Raw genomic sequence first — 22205 nt, 5'->3', positions numbered from 1 at the left:
AGAGACAATTACCTTTCACAACTGGTTCAGGACCCAACAAGTAGGGGGGCACTGCTAGACCTAATATTAACCAATAGGCCAGACCGCATATCAAATATACGAGTTGGGGGTCACTTGGGTAATAGTGATCACAAAATAATACGTTTTCATGTAACCTTTAGTAAGATGTGTAGTAGAGGGGTTACAAGGACACTAAACTTCAGGAAGGCAAATTTCCAACGGTTGAGAGATGATCTTAGTGCAATAAACTGGGACTATATCCTGAGACATAAAGCTACACAATGCAAATGGGAGACATTTATTAACATCCTGAATAGGACTTGTGCACAATATATACCCTTTGGGAATAAACATGCTAGAAATAGGAGGAAACCACTATGGCTAAATAGAGCTGTAAGGGGCGCAATAAGTGACAAAAAGAAAGCATTTAGAGAACTAAAGCAAATAGGTAGTGATGAGGCATTAAATAAATATAGAAAATTAAATAAATTATGTAAAAAACAAATCAAGGCAGCAAAGATTGAGGCAGAGAGAATCATTGCCAGACAAAGTAAAAATAACCCCAAAATATTCTTTAACTACATAAATAGTAAAAAACTAAAAAATGATAGTGTTGGCCCCCTTAAAAATAGTCTGGGTGAAATGGTGGATGAGGATGAGAAAAAAGCCAATATGCTAAATGATTTTTTTTCAACCGTATTTACACAAGAAAATCGCATGACAGAAAACATGATTAGTGATAACAAAAATTCTCCATTAAATGTCACTTGCTTAACCCAGCAGGAAGTACGACGGCGTCTAAAAATCACTAAAGTTGACAAATCCCCGGGCCCGGATGGGATACACCCGCGAGTACTGCAGGAATTAAGTAACGTCATAGATAGACCATTATTTTTAATCTTTAAAGATTCCATAATAACAGGGTCTGTACCACACGACTGGCGTATAGCAAATGTGGTGCCAATATTCAAAAAGGGGACAAAAACTTAACTTGGAAATTATAGGCCAGTAAGCTTAACCTCTACTGTGGGTAAAATCCTGGAGGGTTTCCTAAGAGATGCTATAATAGAGTATCTGAAGAAGAATAACCTCATGACCCAATATCAACATGGGTTTACGAGGGACCGTTCCTGTCAAACTAATCTGATCAGTTTTTATGAGGAGGTAAGTTCTGGACTGGACCAAGGAAATGCAGTGGCTGTTGTGTATATGGACTTTTCAAAAGCTTTTGATACGGTTCCACACAAAAGGTTGATACATAAAATGAGAACAATGGGGATAGGGGAAAATAAATGTATGTGGGTTAAGAATTGGCTCAGTGATAGGAAACAAAGGGTGGTTATTAATGGAAAACACTCAGACTGGGTCTCAGTTAACAGTGGGGTACCACAGGGGTCAGTATTGGGCCCCCTTCTTTTTAACATATTTATTAATGACCTTGTAGGGGGCATACAGAGTAATATTTCAATATTTGCAGATGACACTAAACTCTGCAGGGTAATCAATACAGAGGAGGACAATTTTATATTACAGGAGGATCTATGTAAACTAGAAGCTTGGGCTGATAAATGGCAAATGAGCTTTAATGGGGATAAATGTAAGGTAATGCACTTGGGCAGAGGAAATAAAATGTATAATTATATGCTTAATTGAAAAACACTGGGCAAAACTGTAACTGAAAAAGACCTGGGTGTATTGGTGGACGACAAGCTCACGTTTAGTGGCCAGTGTCAGGCAGCTGCTGCAAAGGCAAATAAAATAATGGGATGCATTAAAAGAGGCATAGATGCTCATGAGGAGAACATCATTTTACCTCTATACAAGTCATTAGTGCAACCACACTTAGAATACTGTGTACGGTTCTGGTCTCCGGTGTATAAGAAAGACATAGCTGAACTAGAGCGGGTGCAGAGAAGAGCGACCAAGGTTATTAGAGGACTGGGGGGTCTGCAATACCAAGACAGGTTATTACACTTGGGGTTATTTACTGTGGAAAAAAGAAGGCTTAGGGGTGATCTTATTACTATGTACAAGTATATGAGGGGACAGTACAAAGACCTTTCTACTGATCTTTTTACTCTGAGGCCAGAGACGGGGACTAGGGGGCATCTTCTACGTCTGGAGGAAAGAAGGTTTAATCATAATCACAGACGGGGATTCTTTACTGTCAGAGCAGTGAGACTATGGAACGCTCTGCCGCAGGATGTTGTAATGAGTGATTCACTATTAAAATTTAAGAAGGGCATGGATGCCTTTCTTGAAAAGTATAATATTACAGGTTATATATACTAGATTCCTTGATAGGGCGTTGATCCAGGGAACTAGTCTGATTGTCGTATGGAGTCGGGAAGGAATTTTTTCCCCAATGTGGAGCTTAGTGTTTGCCACATGTTTTTTTTTGCCTTCCTCTGGATCAACATGTTAGGCTATGGGTTGAACTAGATGGACTTAGTCTTCCTTCAACCTTAAAAACTATGTTACTATGTTACTCTGATATTTTATGATAACATCATGATTCATAAGGTACTGTGAATATTGTATATATTACATGATTGCTATGGAAATATCCTATTAATTACTATACTGCATAGATCAGGGAGTGTAAAGCACGGTAAAATTCCTTGCACTTTGCTGTTCCTTATGTGATCAATCATTGTACCATGATTGCTATGGAAATATCCTATTAATTACTATACTGCATAAATCAGGGAGTGTAAAGCACAGTAAAATTTCTTTCAGTTTTGTTGTTCCATATGTGATCAATCATTGTGGAATTTATTTGGCAGTGTTTGTGATGATACATAACTCTGCAGCTATTGTGTAGAGATACGAGTACATCTGAACTGAGTTATGTATGATTAGAAAAAATTCCAGATCGCATCTCATGGTACATCTCATGGTGTGAGGTAGGGTATAAGGTGACTGCACAGTGAGGTGAGATCTGGAAGTGTTTGTAATATTGCATAACTCAGCTCTGCTGTACCTCTACACAAGAGCTGCAGACATCAGTAAAGAAAGGAATGCGTTCTTTTGTCAACTTCATGTTGCTGCCGGCTTATGATTGGTCAACCTTATTCAGGGGAAGAAGTAAACACCCACAGAGGCAAATCTCTGGTAATGTCCAGTTGAACTTAACAAACATTATAACCTAAACACATATCTTCACAATGGAGATTAGAAATTAAAAAATAATAACTACTTCTTACTCAGCTTTGCAGCCACTATACTAAAACCGATGAAAGGCCCTCTATAATCTTCAGTAGATAAAATGTATTTTCTGATTTATCTTTTCTGTTTTAGCAACTCTTTTAACTAATCACCAAAAGAACAGTATAAGGTAATGAACACTCCATGTACATGATGCCACATTGTCTATGTTCTTGACACTTTTTAAGATGCATGTCGCTCATGTGTAGTCCATACTGGGTGGGAGTATGTAGAGTGGGTTTAGGAGCTGATCTGCTTCACACATAGGGGGTATGGGCTGTGTTATACAGCCATCACCTGCTGCTAACATCACCAGAGTGTTTAACCCCTTTTATGCCACTGTCAATCTTGGTGTCATGATTAAAGTAGAGTGCTAATTCAGGTTTCCACACCCCCCCACCCACAATTTGTTAATTAAAAGCATGTATTTTTGTCTAAAAAATATTTTTACAATTGGGTTTCATTAATAAATGTGCACTGTTCAGCTTTTACAGATTTTGTTTCCCTGCACATTCAACTTTGATATTATCTGTGGTCATAAATCAGCTGAGATGAGCTCAGAAAAAAAGACAGATAAAAGAGTTACAAACTCCCTGTCAGACCATCATACTGAGCTCACTAACAGATTCTCAGTTAACTCATGCTGCGGCCTGCAATAAAATACAATTTTTAATGCTACCCAATTATAAAAAAAAAAAATGTAATCAATGCATTTTAGTAAAAAAAAAAGATGTCCAAAGGTGGACAACCCCTTTAGATAACTGTTACTGTGAATGCTAGTTGAAAGTCCGACTACACATAAGTTTTATCATATTAGCTATTGGCAGCATCTGTCAAAATAGTCATTTTTGACCCATAACTGAATGCTTATAGACAGCCTTAAACCTTTTGTGGCCATGGCACTTTCACACTTTTAACATACAATAAAACCTGAGTTATAATTTATCATCTCATATTACACCCCTGTACTAATATTTTATAAAAATAGACACCTTGCACATTGTGAAAATGCCACTCAGCACTTTATAGTCATGGGCTTTTTATGCAATTTCAAATGTTTTTTGTAAAAATGAATAGAATTTCCTGTTTCTGGGCAAAAATCTAAATTAGGCCGGGGTCATATTAGCATATAGTATCCGATGTGAGAGCATCGGATGTGATATTCTAGTGACACTCGGCTCGAACTCTGCTGTGAGCGTGAGCCGAGTGTCAGTTCTCTGTGCTCTGATTCTCTCGCATGACAGAATCACAGCAAAGCTGCAGAGGAGACTGAGAAAGTAATTTCTTCATCTCCTGCATTGCCGGCTTCAACCCTGATATGTGTAGCAGAAATCATCATCTATCTCTTCATAGGAGATCTGCAATGACAAGCACGGGGGTCTTCTGCAGACCCCTGGCTGTCATGCCAAACCATCAAAGCCTGGCGATCATGGTTTGTGACAAGCATCCGCTTTGCGCAAGTTAAATGCCGCTGTCAGAGATGGATAGCGGCATTTAACATGTTAGGGGCACATGACAGCTGATCAAAGCAGGAAAAGATGCGAGCTCAGTGCCGAAGCTCCCATCAAATGCTGGGACACAACCTATGACGTACCTATACGTCGTAAGTCTTGAAGGGGTTAAGGAGTTTAAAAAAATGAGGTTATAAAGCGGATACCTCCTCTCGAAATTTGCATGTTTCGTGAGTTTTTCGAGAAGTTTTTCTTTCTTATTTCCTAAAACAATTTTAGGCTGTGTGCCCACGATGCGTTTTTTAAGTGTTTCCGCAGCGGCAAAAACGCTGCAGAAACACTTAAAAAACTCATGGTAGAAGGCCTGCCGTGTACCCCAATGATAATCCGCATGTGATGTACACATGCTGCGGAAATTTCCGCTGCGGATTATCATTGCGAAAAAAAATGCAGCACTACCAATTATTTTGCGGAAGTGCTGCGTTTTTGCCGCCATTGACTTGCATTAGAACGCGCCAATTCCGCAAGACTGCATCTGTACTTGCGTAATTGGCGCGTTCTAATGTGCGGATGGTACCCGGGTGTAGAGGAGAGGAGAGTCTCATCCACACCCAGGTACCATTAAAAAATCTGTAAAAAAAGAATAAAATAAAAAATAAATGTATATTTACCTTCTGGCGGCCCGCGGTGCGCTCCTCCTTGCTTCCCGGCACTTTGCGATGGAATGAAGGACCTGCGCTGACGTCAGTCATGTGATGGGTCACGCGACGCTGACGTCGGCAGGTCCTTCACTCTACCGCTGCCGGCAGCCGGGACCGAGCGAAGCAAGACTGCGGGGGCCATCGGAAGTTAAGTATAGATTTATTTTTGTATTTTTAACCATTCTTTGGGGTCACACTATATAAATCCATGCCGTTTGCATGGATTTATATAGTGTGACCAAGTTGTCAAGCACTTTCTAAGTGATGCTAAAATCGCTTGGAAAGCGCTTGACAACCCGCATGCAGAAATGCAAGTGAAGAATGCTTCACATCCGCATATCCCTGGCAGGAAAAACGCATGTACAATCCGAATGTACAATCCGCATGTACAATCCGCATGTACAATCCGCATGCGTTTTTTTCTGCCAGGGAGATGCAGAAACGCTCAGGAAATAATCCTGAGCATTTCTGCATCGTGGGCACATAGCCTTAGGCTGTGTGCACACGATGCGTTTTTTATGCATTTCCGCAGCGTTTCTGCAGCTGCGGAAAAGCTGCGGAAACGCATTAAAAACGCATGGTAGAAGGGCAGCAATGTTCCCAAAGTAGCGAGCAATTGCGCTCAAGACTAATGACAACTTATTCAATATGATGACCTAATGTTATCAAATTCTGTGTCATACCTCTGGATTCAAAATGTTCACTATACCCCTTGATAAAATCCTTGAGAGGTATAGTTTCCAAAATGGGGTCACTTGTGGGGGGTTTCCACTTTTTAGGCACATCAGGGGCTCTCCAAACGCGACATGGTGTCCGCTCCAATTCCAGCCAATTTTGCGTTCAAAAAGTCACACAGTGCTCCTTCCCTTCTGAACTCTGCCGTGTGCCCAAACACTGTATTTTCCCCACATATGGGGTATTGGCGTACTCAGGAGAAATTTCACAACAGTTTTTGGGGTCCATAATCTCCTCTTACCCTTGTGAAAATAAACAAATTGGGGCTAAAACATTATTTTTGTGGAAAAAGTTTGATTTTTTTTATTTTCACGGCTCCATGTTATAAGCTTCTGCAAAGCACTTGGGGGTTCAGGGTGCTCTCAACACATCTAGATAAGTTACCTGAGGGGTCTAGTTTCAAAAATGGTGTCACTTGTGGGTTTTTTCCACTGTTTAGGCACATCAGGGGCACATTCGCTAAGTATTCAAGTAAATTTTACATTCAAAAAGTCAAATGGCGCTCCTTCCCTTCCGAACCCTGCCGTGCGCCCAAACAATAGTTTTACCCCACATATGGGGTATCTGCTTACTTAGGAGAAATTGCACAACAAACTGCATGGTGCAATTTCTCCTGTTACCCTCATGAAAATGCAAAATTGGAGACTGAAAAACATTTTTGTTGCAAAAATGTGAACATTTTATTTTTGCGGCTCAATGTTCTTAACTTCTGTGAAGCATGTGGGAGTTCAAGGTGCTCACCACACATCTAGATAAGTTCCCTGAGGGGTCTAGTTTCCAAAATGGTGTCACTTGTGGGGGATTTCCACTGTTTAGGCACACAGGGGCTCTCCAAACGCAACATGGCGTCCGCTAATTATTGAAGCAAATTTTACATTCAAAAAGTCAAATGGCGCTCCTTCTCTTCAGAGCTCTGCCGTGCGCCCAAACAGTGTTTTTTCCCCACGTATGGGGTATCTGCGTGCTCAGGGGAAATTGCACAACAAATTTTGGGGTCCATTTTTTCCTGTTACCCCTGTGAAAATAAAAAAAATTGGGTCTAAAGTAACATTTTTGTGAAAAAAGTTAAATGTTCTTTTTTTTCTTCCGCATTCCAAAAATTCCTGTGAAGCACCTGAAGGGTTAATAAAGTTCTTGAATGTGGTTTTGAGCACCTTGAGGGGTGCAGTTTTTAGTATGGTGTCACTTTTGGGTATTTTCTGTCATAAAGGCCCCTCAAAGTGACTTCAAATGTTATGTGGTCCCTAAAAAAATGGTTTTGTAAATTTTGTTGGAAAAATGAGAAATCGCTGGTCATCTTTTAAACCTTATAGCTCCCTAATAAAAAAGAAATTGGGTTCCAAAATTGTGCTGATATAAAGTAGACATGTGGGAAATGTTATTTATTAACTATTTTGTGTGACATATCTCTCTGATTTAAGGGCATAAAAATTAAAATTTTGAAAATTGCAAAATTTTCGCCAAATTTCCATTTTTTTCACAAATAAACACAAGTGATATCGAAGAAATTTTACCACTATCATGAAGTACAATATGTCACAAAAAAAAACATCTCATAATCAGGGGGATCCATTGAAGCGTTCCAGAGTAATTAGTTCATAAAGTGACAGTGGTCAGAATTGTAAAAATTGGCCTGGTCATTAACGTGCAAACCACCCTCGAGGGTAACTTTAGGCCTTTTAGAGATAATTTCATCTTCAACTTGCTTAATTGTTCACAATAACAGTAATTTTGACCAGGGGTGTCCAACCTTTTACATGCCACTGTAGAATCATGCATAAAACCCATCTTGGCACTTCAATCCTCCATCACTACATGAGCCAGAATAGAGTAAAAAGGTACACTGATCAACATTGAAATTGAAACACGATGAAAGAAAAATTATGGTAATGATATGGAAATGATGAAAAAATAGAAACAAAATGTTCAAAAAACATCATGATTCAGTATCTAGTATGAGCACCATGCATAGAAACACCCGCACACGCCTAGGCTGCTATCAATGAGGTTACTAATGGTTGTCTGAGGAATTTTCTGCGATGTTAAATGCACTTGATCAAATCATCAAGATCCGAGGCTGGCAGCTCCCGTTGCAATTGCCGACCACTGATGTCCCAGATGTGCTCGTTGGGAGACAAGTCTGAATACACTCCAGGCCATGGTAGCCTGATTAGGCTATGTAGGCTGCTCATAGTAGCACAAGCAATATGCAGCCTGGCATTATTATTTTGAAAAAAGGGCTCTGGGATTTATTAGAGAAATGGTCGTACCAGTTGTTCTGCGGCCAAATTAATGTTAGACCGACCTGTTATTTTATCTAAAATGAAGACTAGAGGGGTCTGGCAACCACATGGTCTCCAAATGGTTGGAAAACAGGATTTTTCTTGTGGAAACCTCTCTCGGAAACTTTCTTTTGGGATTTTTTGGAGGAGTATTTAATTTTTTGCAGTGAGTTAGAAGAGTTTTTCAAACATTTTTGTAGAGTTTTTCTTTACTGAAGTAATTTTTGCAGTCTTTTGATTGGAAATCAAATTAGGATCTTCTGCAATTGAGTGACATGCAGTTTTTCCATAAGGAATTTTTACCAAGATCTTCAGAAAAAAAAATAATAAAAAAACCTCCTCATGTTGATTTCCCATAGAAATTAATTGGAAGAATTTTCCATGAGTTTAGTTTATAAAGGGCTTTTTGAGTAGGATTTTGGAGAGAATCTGCTCCAAAAAGAGAACAAACCCTTAATATTTTACAACATAAAATTATGTTGATTATTATTTATTATTTTTTATAGTTTTATATCAGATTTCCCAAATCTCAAAATTATGAACTTGGGAAACAGTATAACCTCCAACAATACCACTAAAACCAGTTCCAGGTAAGTCCTTGTATTTGTTACTGTGTATAAAAAAGTAAAGCTATGATACATGAACAGTGCTTAGCAAAAATGAGTACACCCCAATGATAGTCTTAGGAGGAAATCTAAAGTATATACTGCAAAATTCTAATTAACAAGAATTCAACCACAGGCAAGTAATAATTCATTAATTAGGCCCAGCAGATAGGTGACTATAAAAGGCTGTTACTTAAAGAAAATCCTTTCCCATTTCATGCTGCCAGCAATGGCACCACATGGAAGAGAAGTGTCAAAATACCTGAGAAAGAAAATAATTTCTTTACACAAGAAAGGTGAAGGCTTTAAGAAAATCAGCCAAGCTTTACCTATCAGTCAGAATATTGCAGCAAACATGATACAAAAATTTAACAAAAGATGAAACTGAAACCATCTCACAGAGATCCTGGCCAACCATGGCAGTTAACAGGTGTGTCTTTTGAGAAGGGTTGAAGAAAATTGACATGCACATTCAGTGCAGTTAGCCAAAGTAGTAGAAAGCCAAACTGAGGCGAGGGATTCCCTTGACACAACGCAGCATATGCTGCAGAGGAATGGTGTGCATGGGTGTCATCTACGAAGGAAGTCTTCCCTAAAACCCATGCATAAAAAAGCCCACCTACAATTTGCCGTTGCCCATGCTAAAAAATATGAACACTACTGGGAATCTATACTCTGGAGTGCTGAGACAAAGTTAAATGTTTTTGTAACTGATGACTTTAAGGCTATGTGCCCACGATGCAGAAATGCTCCGGATTTTTCTTGAGCGTTTCTGCATCTCCCTGGCAGAAAAAACGCATGCGGATTGTACATGCGTTTTTCCTACCAGGGACAAGCGGAAGTGAAGCGTTCTTCATATGCATTTCCGCATGGGGGTTGACAAGCGTTTTGCACATGCGATTTTAGCATCACTTGGAAAGTGCTTGTCAACTTGGTCACACTATATAAATCCATGCAAACGGCATGGATTTATATAGTGTGACCCCAAAGAATGGTTAAAAATAAAAAAATAAATATATACTTACCTTCTGAAGGCCCCTGGAGTCTTGCTTCGCTCCGTCCTGGCTGCCGGCAGATCGCGGTACTCTAAAGGACCTGCCGATGTCAGCGGTCACGTGACCCGTCACATGACTAAATGACGTCAGCACAGGTCCTTCAGTCCACCGCGATCTGCCGGCATGGGAGGACGAGCGCAGCGGGGGCCATCATAAGGTAAATATAACATTTATTTTTTATTTTATTATTTTTTTTCACAGGTTCTATGGTACCCGGGTCCGGAGGAGAGTCTCCTGTCCTCCACACCCGGGTACCATCCACACATTGAAACGCGTGGAATGCGCATCTACATATGCAGTGATGCGTAATCCATGCGTTCCAATGCAAGTCAATGGCGGCGAAAACGCAGCGCTTCCGCAAAATAATTGGTAGTGCTGCGTTTTTTTCCGCAATGATAATCTGCAGCGGAAATTTCCGCAACATGTGCACAGCACATGCGGATTATCATTGGGGAACATGGCAGGCCTTCTACCATGCGTTTTTGCCGCTGCGGAAACGCTTAAAAAACGCATCGTGGGCACACAGCCTAAAACTGTATGAAGCTGCAAAAGTGAGGAGTAAAAATAAATATTCCTGGTGCCTTCAGTGAAACTTGGTGGTGGCAGTGTTTTTATGTGGGGCTGCTTGAGTGATGCTGGTGTCAGTGAGCTACATTTCATTTATGGGATCATAATTTCACAGATATACTGTCCTATATATTGAAAGAGAAGATGCTATCATCATTCCGTGCCATTGGTAGACATGCATTTTTCCAACATGACAATGATCCAAAACACACACACATCTGTTGCATTTCTGAAGAACAAGGTGAAAATGACTCAGTGGCCAAGTGTTTCCTCATCTGAACCCAATCAAAATCCTATAGGGGATTCTGAAAAGATAAGTTGAACAACAGTCTCCATCCAGCACTCAAAAAGAGGTCGTTCTTGAAGAATGGAAAAAGATAGATGTTGCAATATGTCGCCAACATGTTCATTCCATGCTTAAAAGACTTGATACTGTCCTTATGTAGGGCAGTCTGACCATTAGTCAGATGCCTCTGACTGAGGTGCCCTGGTTAAGGGGTTAAAGTTTGTGAATTCCCATGTCCCCCCCCCTGTTCTTTCCTGTCTAATGATCCCCCCTTTTTCCTGTCCTCCTCCCATGCCTGTTACCTATAAATCTTCCTGCCTGTCATCTTCTCCTCACAGCGTGGGACCCGGAGACTGGTTGTCTGCTGGTGAGAGACCGGTAAGATGCCGGACAGTGACAGCCTTGCACAGGCTATACGGGACAGGATTAGACAGGAGGGGAACGCCTGGCTTACCTGCATACTTGGTCACCCGGGCGCTCCTCCTCCTCAGGAGCTGCGTGCTGCAGAGCATTGCAGAGCCTCCTCATTGTGTCATTCTGCACACACAGCCATCGGTGGCCAGGCTAGCTGCAGCTCTTCCTCTGTTGAGGAGGTTGCTAGTGAAACATAGCCCCTTGCACCCCCCAGTGTCCTGATTCACCCCCCTTTACCGCAACCGTCTGGCGATGCGTCACATTCAATGAATATACCCCCAGCCATGCCATCCCCTCCACCCCACCCCACCGCTTCCACTTCCCCCGCAGCTTCTAGCTCCTCTGGCTACTCTCCCTGGCCAACTCATCTTTTCCACAGCACCTTTAATGCCCCCTGGCCCGGATATGACATCCATTCCCAATGCTGGTCCATTCGCGGGTGCAGGATCACCGGCTCACCATCGCCGCCATTGTGGGCACGGCACCCGCACCACAGATTCATCATCCCCATCAACTTCCCGCAGCCCAGTTCCACCAAGACGTTTCGAAAGGTCTCATAACACATGCAGCAGGCATTCTTCATGTAGCTCTAGATCAGCCAGAAGGAGCTACTGCTCATGGTCCTCACGGTGGCGGTGACCGTCCTCCACAGAGGAGTCTTCTGATTCAGCTGATTCACAGAGGCGTTCACATCGTCGATCAAGATGCTATGATAGGTCACCCGGGCTTCCTCAATGCCATGACGGTATGGTCGCTTCCGCTCCAGTTCCCGTTCCAATGGTTTAGCAAGGTTGTGGTGAGTACCAATATTCAGGGGTTTGAGGAGAGGGTATGATGCCAGTAGCAGCTCCCGTCTCAAGCAGAAAAATCTTCGTTAACTCACTCATGTTAGTTCAGAACCCACCGGTTCAGCGAGACCCCCCCCCAGTCCAGGCTAGCATACATAAAGATGTTTTCTTTTGCGGTATCTCCCCATTGGGATCCCACTTAGATGAAGAAACCCGGAATAAAATTTGTTCAAATGAATACATAGACATTTGGTCGCTGGTCTCCACTGACCAACACACCGTTGATAAGGAACGCCGTGTGGCTGATAGACCTTACGATCGTAAACCAAAGGTTGCGAAGACAATGAATAATTGGCTTCAGGCCTTCTTTGTTATGGGTTTCGTAATGGGTCAAAAGCAATGTTCATCTGGACTGCCACCACCTTTTGGGTTGCTTTGTGGATGGGCAATAATACTATGACTCCTGCCTTCCAATGGGATGCTCTATTTCTTGCCATTATTTTGAACTGTTCAGCTCCTTCTTTGAATGGGTCATCAAGTATGAAACAAATTTCTTTGCAATCATTCATTATCTCAATGACTTTTTGGTCGTTGGCCCACGGGATTCCAGTTCTTGCCAATTTTTATTGGACACTTTTTGTTCTTTTATTTCTCGTTTTGGAGTTCCACTTTCCATCGAAAAAACGGTCGGCCCAACGTCTACCTTATCTTTCCTGGGTATTGAAATCGACTCAGTAGAGATGGTTTTTCGTCTTCCTGAGGACAAGATTTCAAAACTGTTATCTCTCATTGAAGGCTTCTTCGCTGTGAAAAGCGTCACTCTTCAGCAAATGCAGTCTCTGTTGGGTCTTCTCATTTTTGCATGCCGGGTCATGCCCATGGGCAGATTTTTTTCTCGCCATTTGTCCCTTTCTACCAAAGGCGTAAAGCTTCCCCATCATCTGATCCGTATAACATCCCCATTGCGGGCTGACTTGGTGGTTTGAAGAGCGTTCCTCTCTTCTTACAATGGCCGCACTTGTTTTCAGTCAGTGGAGTCTTCTAATGAGGATTTGTCCCTTTTTTCTGACACCTCAGGCTCCTTTGGTTTCGGTGTTATTTTTAGAGACCAGTGGTGTGCCGAAAAGTGGCCTGAGTCCTGGCACGCTAGGGACTGGGCCAAAAATCTCACTTTGTTGGAGCTGTTGCCATTGTGGTGGTCATTTGCATCTGGGGTCCCTATTTGCATGATAAGCGCATTTGCTTATGGTCTGACAACATGAGTGGGGTTCCCGCAATAAATCATCTGGCATCCACGTCCATTCCGGTTATAAAGTTAATACTGAAATGTTTATCTTTTAACATATGGTTTCGGGCTCGCCATATTCCTGATTTTATTAATTTTGACGCTGACTCACTTTTGCGTTTTGATTTGCAGAGATTCTGACAGCTGTGTCCCAGTGCCCAGGTGGAGGGTCTTCCATGCCCATCCAGTATATGGGAGGTGGTGGAGAGGAGCGATCATCTGTGGCTCCAGCGACATGGCGGTCATACGATAGGGCCTGGAATGAGTGGCATGAGTTTGTAGGTAACAGACCGGTTTGCTCATCTGATTCTGCTCGCTTAGAAGTCACGATACAGTATCTGCTTCACCTCCACAGTACGGATGCCTCAGGGTCAGTTGCCCAGAGTCGTTTGTCAGGTTTATCCTTTCACTTCCAGCTTCGCGAATGGGTCGATGTGACAAAAATTTTTATTATACGCCGAGCCATCAGGGGTTGGAGCAGGATTCACCCCTGTGAGGAGCCGATTTCTTTCAGCTTGCTTAAGCACCTCATTGACAGCACACCCGCCCTCTGATCCTCTCCTTACGAGGTGTCTTTATTTTCAGCTGCTTTCGGTCTCGCGTTTTTTGGTGCATTTCGTATTGGTGAGTTGGTATCAGCTGCTAGGCACAGTCCAGATGACCTTAGTCACGATGATGCTTCTTTCTGTCAAGGGGGCTTGCGTATTCGCGTACGTACGTCTAAAACAGACCCTTCAGGGGCAGGGACTTGGGTCCCTTTGTTTTCTATTCCCAGTCCGATATGCCCACTAACCTTAGTGACGAATTACTGACAACATAGACGCTGTGGTCATTAATTTTTGCCCCATGAAGACGGTTCCCCTCTTACAAAGTTCCAATTTCAATCTCTTCTTTGTAAAGGCCTGGCATCGCTAGGTCTCCCCTCTAAAGATTTTAGTACCCACTCATTTAGAATCAGGGCAGCTACAAAGGCTGCACGAGCAGGTTTATCCAATGTCGATATTCAACGAATTGGCAGGTGGTGCTCTTCTTGCTTTTTAAGTATATCAGACCAGATTTGCTGACTTATTAACATTGTTTTTTCCCTTAGGTGTTGCCAGACCTACAATGTGGATCCTAGGTCACTCTTATATTTTTTGGGCGGCCCAAAGAGCAGAGAGTCGTCCAGGAGGAAGAGGCCTCGGTTTCCGGGGTTTGGAGGTGTTTTGGAAGGGTGTCCAGGGCCTAACTTGGTCACAAGTTTTACCTGAGGTTGTGAGGATTGCTCATGCCGCCTCCTCCCCTGTCATTCTCATTCTTCATAGCGGGAATGACCTCTGCTCCTTCCGTTTGGCCGAGCTGCTGACTATGATGCGGTCCTACGTGGACAAGTTCCACGGCTTCTTCTCAGAGCTTGCGCTGGTGTGGTCGGAGGTCATTCCTCGCATTGTGTGGCAGGGTGCTAGGGAGTCCGCGGTGGTCGAGCGTTCTAGGGGAACGCTCGACGCTCGCATGTCTCGTTTTGTGCGTTTCAAGGGGGGCATTGTTGTACGACATCGCCAGCTTGAGGGGGACAATTCTAGACTGATGCTTCCTGATGGTGTCCATCTCACCAAGATTGGCCTAGATATTTTTCTGTCCGGTATCCAGGATGGGATTGAGCAGGCCTTGATGTTAATGGTTGGGGGTGGGAGCGCAGTTTAGCCACTACGTTCCTCCTTGGCAGTCAGTTTGGTCATTTTATATTAGCATGGTTATGCCCGCCGGGAGTCCGGCCATTTTTGCACAACGATTTGCACTCATAGTGCTCCACCCGGAACAGAGAGGTTCCTTAAACGTTTACATTTTGTTATGTTGTGACCGGCCTCCATCCATTAAAGGAGTTGAGTTTTAAAGTTATACTGTGTGGTTTCATTTATTGCATGGGAATCTTGTTGTGTTGGGTTATGCGGGTCACATCAGTCTGTGGGGCAGTCTGACCATTAGTCAGATGCCTCTGAGTGAGGTGCCCTGTTTAAGGGGTTAAAGTCTGTGAATTCCCATGTCCCCTCCCCCTGTTCTTTCCTGTCCAATGATCCCCCCTTTTTCCTGTCCTCCTCCCATGCCTGTTCCCTATAAATCTTCCTGCCTGTCATCTTCCTGTCTCTCCTCACAGCGTGGGCCCCGGAGACTGGTTGTCCCATTGTCCCACTCTCCCGCCCCTGGTTAAGGCTTAAGTTATGATTCTATATCTTGTGTTTTTAAATCACAGCAGCGGTCAGTTTGGTCGTTTTATATTTGCATGGTTATGCCCGCTGTGAGTCCAGCCGTTTTGCACGATTTGCACTCATAGTGCTCCCCCCGGAACAGAGAGGTTCGTTAAACATTTACATTTATTAAGCTGTGACCAACCTCCATCTATTAAAGGAGTTGAGATTTAAAGTTATACTGTGTGCTTTCATTTATTTCATGGGAATGTTGTTGTGTTGGGTTATGCGGGTCACATCAGTCAAAATCATTGAGGTCATACAAAATACTGGATGTCAAAATGTTGGAAATTGTTCTTGTATTCAGTGAAATATTGATTAAAATCTTACTTTTCAAAGAGGGTATATTAATTTATGCTGAGCACTGTAGATTATACTGTATAGCCAAAGATATACTGAATATTAAACTTGACCAAAGGTAAAGACAGCACTTAGGGTATGTCCACACTGCAGCTTCTTTTTTTTTTTAGTGAGTCAAAACAAATTGGGATAAGTGCTAACAAAATGCTCAAAATAATGGTGCTATTAATTTGTATGAGAAAATGACTTGCTCTTCATATATTTAGGTTTTTAAATGTCTATTAAACGCTTCAGGCTTTCAATAATATGAACCATATATACAATCATGCATAAATCCCATCTCGGCACTTTAACCTTCCGCATCGTCTCAGCCAGAAAAGAAAAAAAAATACACTATTCACCATTGAAATTGCAACATGATGAAAGAAAAGTTGTGGAATTATGGAAACCACAGCATGGATAGAGATATTAAAGATATGCAAATGATGAAAAAATGGAAGTAAAATTTTCAAAATCTCATTAGTCAATATTGAGAATGAGCACCATACACAGCAATATACGCACTTACACTTCTTGGCTGCTATCAATGAGGTTATTAATGGTTGTCTGAGGAATGTTCTCACACGCTGAATGCACTTGGGCAAGTTATCAAGAACCGCTGCTGGCCGCTCCATTTGGAATTGTCGGCCAATGACGTCCCAGATGTGCTAGATGGGATACAAGTCTGGAGATAATGCAAGCCATTCTTACACGTTTAGGCCACGCAGGCTACTCACAATAGCGCTAACAACAGCAACATCTGGCCATTATTTTTGGAAAATCAGCTCCTGGGACACTTTGAAGAATTGGCAGTATCACTGGTTCCGCAACCAAATCAATGTAACGGTGAGCTGTTGGTTTACCCAGAATGAAGAATGCAGGGGTCCATTTACCATACATTATGCCACCCCACACCATAATCCCAGGAATAGGACCGATGTGTTGTTTCTTCATGAATACCTCTTCCCTTGTGAAGACCGATGTGGTCTCCAAATAGTCAAAAACCAGGATTTTTTTTAAAGTGGAAATTGCTTTTGAAACTCTTTATTTGGGGAGTTTTTGGAGGAGTTTTTAATTTGCTGCAGCAGTTTTGAAGAGTTTTTCAAGCATTTTTGCACAGTTTAGCATTTTTGCAGTCTTTTGATTGGACAGTGCCTAGTTTGTTGCGTTTTCCATAAGGAACTTCAAAGAAGTGACATCAATTTTATTGTCTGTAGACATTTTTGAAAGGCTAAGTTGTTTAAAAGATATGCAAAAGATTCTCTTGAAGATGCAGTGTGAACACATCCTTACTCTATTATTGCCTAATGTCTTTTCCACCAGTATCTCCGATGTCATCACCTTGTGTCAGCCGGATGCAGAGACTGTCCTCTATAACCTGGGATTTGCATGTGACAAAGACTGTTCTATGTATAAAATCCCTTTGAGGTTTTTCTTCATCCCATCTAAAGCAGAAGGCATCGATTTCACAATGTATTTTGAATCCCTTTTGCACAGAATAAAGAGAGGAGACTCCAGCTATATACCAGCAGGTAACCTAAATATGGAGAATAAATACCTTAGCCTTAGGTACGTAGCTACTGCAGTTTTGGTGATATCAGCTGTTTTACAGACTCTTCAAGACAATGAACAAATGAGAATGTCATTGAGTTTACCTACTGTAAATGACAAGCTCAGCTCTGCTTCTTGGTAACTGTAACTTGGATATTAATAGTGGTTATATAAGAACTAGACTATAGATGTGTTGGCAGCGTGCACTTTGTCTTTCTGTGACTACTGCATTTTTAATTTTGTAGCGTCTAGATAAATCATTTGTATTCTGGTTAGGCTGCTTGTCTACATATTTCCCTCACCATAGTTTTCTTCATGTCTTTTTAGATCATGAATTCCAGAATGACACTCTACATCCTCTTCATAATTCATTCCCTTACATAAGGACACCAGGGAAAAAGAAAACCAACCAAAGACATAGGACTCACTTTACATGAGTATATGTAAAATGAAAGAAAGTCAGTCCTACAGAACTGAGAAATGAGAGTCCAAATGCATGTTCTGGCGGACTGAGCACTACAGAGTCACACAGCTTACACACGGATTGTAAAGAACAAGTAGAGCCTTAAACTACTCAGAAACACTGCAAAAACACTTATTTATAAAAAATATATTCTACACCCTTTAAAATAATAAAAGGCCCCATGTAATGTGTAATGCCATGGTGACCCAGAATCCGTGCTGTCTGAACAGTGTCCGTCTGAACAGTGTCCGAATCCGAGTCTGAAGTCGGAGTCTCATACAGATCTGTGTCCAATCCATAGTTCTTAACAACTCATTTAAGTATAAGAAAAACATGGATTTTTCTGGAATAAGACATCAGATTGCAGATATCATGTTGTTATCTGTTAGGCTCACCCAGTAAGTTGGTTCTCCAAGCTCAAGGTCCGGGTGGGTAAACGGGACACGTGGTTCAGTGCAGCAGATGGATGAGGCACACAGGACACAGACAGCAGTAGTACTGGAAGCTTGGAAGATGCAGGCAGACAGGAGATGCGCTGAAGGCCGCAGACAGGTAGCAGAGTTACTGAAATTCACAGGCAGACATGAGACGACCTGGAGACCACAGACAGATGGCACAGTTACTGGAAGCCGTAGGCAGACAGAAGATGTCTGGGAGACCACAGACAGGTAGTAGAGGTACTGTAAGCCACAAGCAGACTGGAGACATCCTGAAGACAGGCAGCAGAGTTACTGGAAGCCGCAGGCAGGCGAGACACGTGCTGGAGACCGAAGACAGGCAGGAGAGGTACTGGAAGCCACAGACAGATGGGAGATGTCCTCAAGACCACAGACAAGCAACAGAATTAATGGAAACCGCAGGCAGAGCGAAGTAGTGTACTGATTAACTGAAAGTTTTAGAAAACTGAAGTCTTAATACCAAGACACAGGTGGGTGACTTGATGAGCCTTATATAGATCTGGGCACGTAATCACATGTGACCACGCTGGGCCAACTACAAAGCCCGACATGGACCACAACAGAGTTAAGCGGAACAGGATGAGGGAAGCAAAGCATGGATCTGGGACAGATGTGTAACAGTATCATTTTATTCAGCTTCCTATGACCATTATGTCTATATAGACTGCTTAGGAGGAATGTGTTATGTTCTGCAACTTAGAACTAAGGAATAGGAGGGAAAAGCTGTCCCTGCACTGAGACTCAGCTTAATCCTACGCTGAGGTGGGTGCCCTATTCCTTATGAATAGCCCCACCGAAACTCCTGCACTGAATTCAAACGAAGACCTGTAGGACAGGGAAAGGGGTCCCTAAAAGATCTAAGGACTGGGAGCAAAAGCAGGAGACCTCCTAACAGAAAAGTTAGTTGCAGAAACAAAAATTAATGGAAACAAAACTGGTGGGACAAGAAGTCCCAGGATAACAATAGTCCAAAGCAAGAAGAACTAAACAAGGCTACTTAGCCAGAGCACGAGCGTTACAACACTGATGTCCAGCGGAGAATGGGAGCCAGGTGCTGAGTAATAAAGAGTGCAGAGATCACGTGACCAAGAAACCCACCACCAGAGGAAAAGACTAGAAGCCAGCAAACCACAACAAGATGGCCGATAGTAAAGCAAAATAGATTCTAAGAGTACCTCCCTTTTTACGAGGATCCTCCGGATCCTCTAGGCCAAGCCTTACAAGGAAATCTCCTGTGAAAAGCCTTAATTAGTCTTGAGGCCGAGACGTCCTCGGCCTTCACCCAGGAATTATCCTCGAGGCCGAAACCTCTCCAGGACACAAGATACTGTAATCTTCCTCTATGCCACCTGGAATCCAAAATGCGAGAAATCTCAAATTCACCATCCTCATCAACAGGAGGAACAGTAGGCTTCGCCTGCTTATCAGGCGTGTCCGCCTTCTTAAGTAATGACACATGAAACACAGAATTGATCCTCCAGGACGAGGGAATGCCCAACCTCACCGCTGCCGAGTTGACAATCTGAACCACTTTGAAAAGACCCCCAAATTTAGGCCCCAGTTTTTTAGAAGGAATCTTCAAGCGAAGATTCCTAGAGGACAAGACAACCAAACCATATCCCCCAACAGCAAACAAGGACTCCTTTCTTTTTTTGTCAAAATACCTTTTTGATCTCCTGTTAGCCTCTTTAAGGTTCAGACGTACACTGGTCCAAACCCTCTCCAAATCACCAGAAAAATTTTTCTCCTCCAGTACAGCAGCCCCAACTTTGGAAAATGGACCAAAAGATGGATACCTGCCAGTACAACAAAAAAAGGAGAACAACCAGCCGAAGAAGAAGTATGATTATTAAGGGCAAACTCCGCAAGTGGTAGAAATTCTGACCACATTTCCTGATTGTCTGCCACAAAACATCTCAAAAACTGCTCGACATCCTGGTTCTTCCTTTCAGTCTGTCCATTGGACTCTGGATGATAACCCGACAAGAATGACAAATGAATTTTCAATCTGCTTCAAAAAGCACGACAAAAGCGAGCCTCAAACTGTGGTCCTCTATCGGAAACAATGTCCGTGGGAACACCATGGAGCCTAACAATCTCCTTCACAAAAGCCTTAGCAAGAGTCTTGGTAACTTGTTGAACGGAACCAGATGACACATTTTACTAAAACGGTCCACAACAACCCAGACGACAGAAAAACCCTCCGATAAAGGCAGATCGGTCATAAAATCCATGGCAAGGTGCGTCCATGGCGAACTAGGAACTTCCAAGGGGCATAGCAACCCCGCAGTTGGAGCGTGAGAGGCCTTCGACTTAGCGCACACAGAAAACTGACGCACCCACTTGATGACTTCCCTTTGCCACCCTGGCCACCAGAAACTCTGACCGATAGACTTCCTAGTTTCCGAAATCCCTGGGTGACCTGCCAACCGAGACTCATGACATTCAACAAACAACGCTCTCCTCAAGGCTCTAGGCACAAACAATTTACCACACGGAGTGTTAGTTGGTGCCGCGCTCTGAGCTCCTAGGATGCTATTCTCCAACTCAGAATCCAATGCGGCCACCACCACCCCTCTCTGCAAAATACATTCCTCCCTCTCAGCATTCACCGCTGGAGAGAAACTACGAGACAAAGCGTCAGCCTTAACATTTTTTGTCCCCGGGACAAAGGTTATGGAAAAATTGAACCGGGCTAAAAACAGTGCCCTCCTAGCCTGATGGGCATTCAAACGTTTAGCTGCGTCCAGATGAATCAAATTCTTATGATCAGTGAAAACCGGTATAGGATGTCGAGCCCCCTCCAAAAAATGTCGCTAATGCTCGAATGCGAGTTTAATAACCAACAACTCGCGATTCCCAACATCATAGTTGAGCTCTGTCTCAGAAAATTTTTTTGAAAAGAAAGCACAGGGATGCACCCCATCCTCACCCTCCTGGGACAGAACTGCCCCCACGCCTATAGATGAGGCATCCATCTCAACCAAAAATGGCTTGGTCTCATCTGTCTAGATAAGAACAGGAGCAGAGCTGAACCTCTCCTTGAGATACTCAAAAGCTTCCATAGCCTCAGTTGACCATTGGACTGTATTAGCACCCTTCTTGGTGAGATCAGTAATGGGTTTAGCGATGACAGAGAAATTCTTTATGAATTTTCCGTAATAATTGGCAAACCCCAAAAACCTCTGTACAGACTTTAAACCCTCAGGCCTCGGCCACTCCAGCACAGCCTGAACTTTCACCGGGTCCATCTCAAAACCATCACAGGAGAGAAGTAACCCAAAAAACTAATTTTCTGGACAGCAAACTGACACTTCTCCAATTTAGCAAAGAGTGTGTTATCTCTCAGAATCTGAAGAACTTTGCGGGCTCTCTGCCAATGAGACTCAAGATCTGATGAATAAATCAAAATATCATCCAGATAAACAATAACACTCCAGCGATCAAGGGTCTCAGAATGTCATTGATGAAATTTTGAAAAAATGCAGGGGCGTTAGTAAGTCCAAAAGGCATCACCAAACACTCAAAATGTCCTTCCGGGGTGTTAAAAGCTGTCTTCCATTCATCTCTATCCTTCGCCCGCAACAAATTATATGCCCCACGAAGGTCAATCTTAGAAAACCATTTAGCTCTGGTCAATTTGTTAAACAAATCCGGAATAAGTGGTAACGGTAAGGATTGCGCACAGTGATCTTATTAATCTCCCGAAAATCCAGACATGGCCTAAGACCCCCATCCTTCTTTTTGACAAAAAAGAACCCAACCGCCATTCTAACAGAATGATTCTGACAGA

The 22205-nt window shown here is 42.7% G+C and overlaps 1 protein-coding gene across 1 annotated transcript in view; it reads left to right on the top strand.

Moving 5' to 3' along the window:
- Positions 1-17921, top strand: part of TESPA1 (thymocyte expressed, positive selection associated 1) — a 130961-nt gene extending 113040 nt beyond the window's left edge. The window contains exons 6-7 of the mRNA XM_073670058.1: positions 3301-3337; positions 17819-17921. Of these exons, the coding sequence (XP_073526159.1) occupies positions 3301-3337; positions 17819-17825 (44 nt within the window). The 3' untranslated portion in view covers positions 17826-17921. The remainder of the gene's footprint in view (positions 1-3300; positions 3338-17818) is intronic.
- The last annotated feature ends 4284 nt before the right edge of the window (positions 17922-22205 follow it).

This window comes from Phyllobates terribilis, unplaced genomic scaffold (genome assembly GCF_046119375.1).
Source record: "Phyllobates terribilis strain yellow unplaced genomic scaffold, ASM4611937v1 Scaffold_2__4_contigs__length_985480577, whole genome shotgun sequence".
NCBI classification, from domain to species: domain Eukaryota; kingdom Metazoa; phylum Chordata; class Amphibia; order Anura; family Dendrobatidae; genus Phyllobates; species Phyllobates terribilis.
This window is presented reverse-complemented; position numbering and strand designations above follow the sequence as displayed.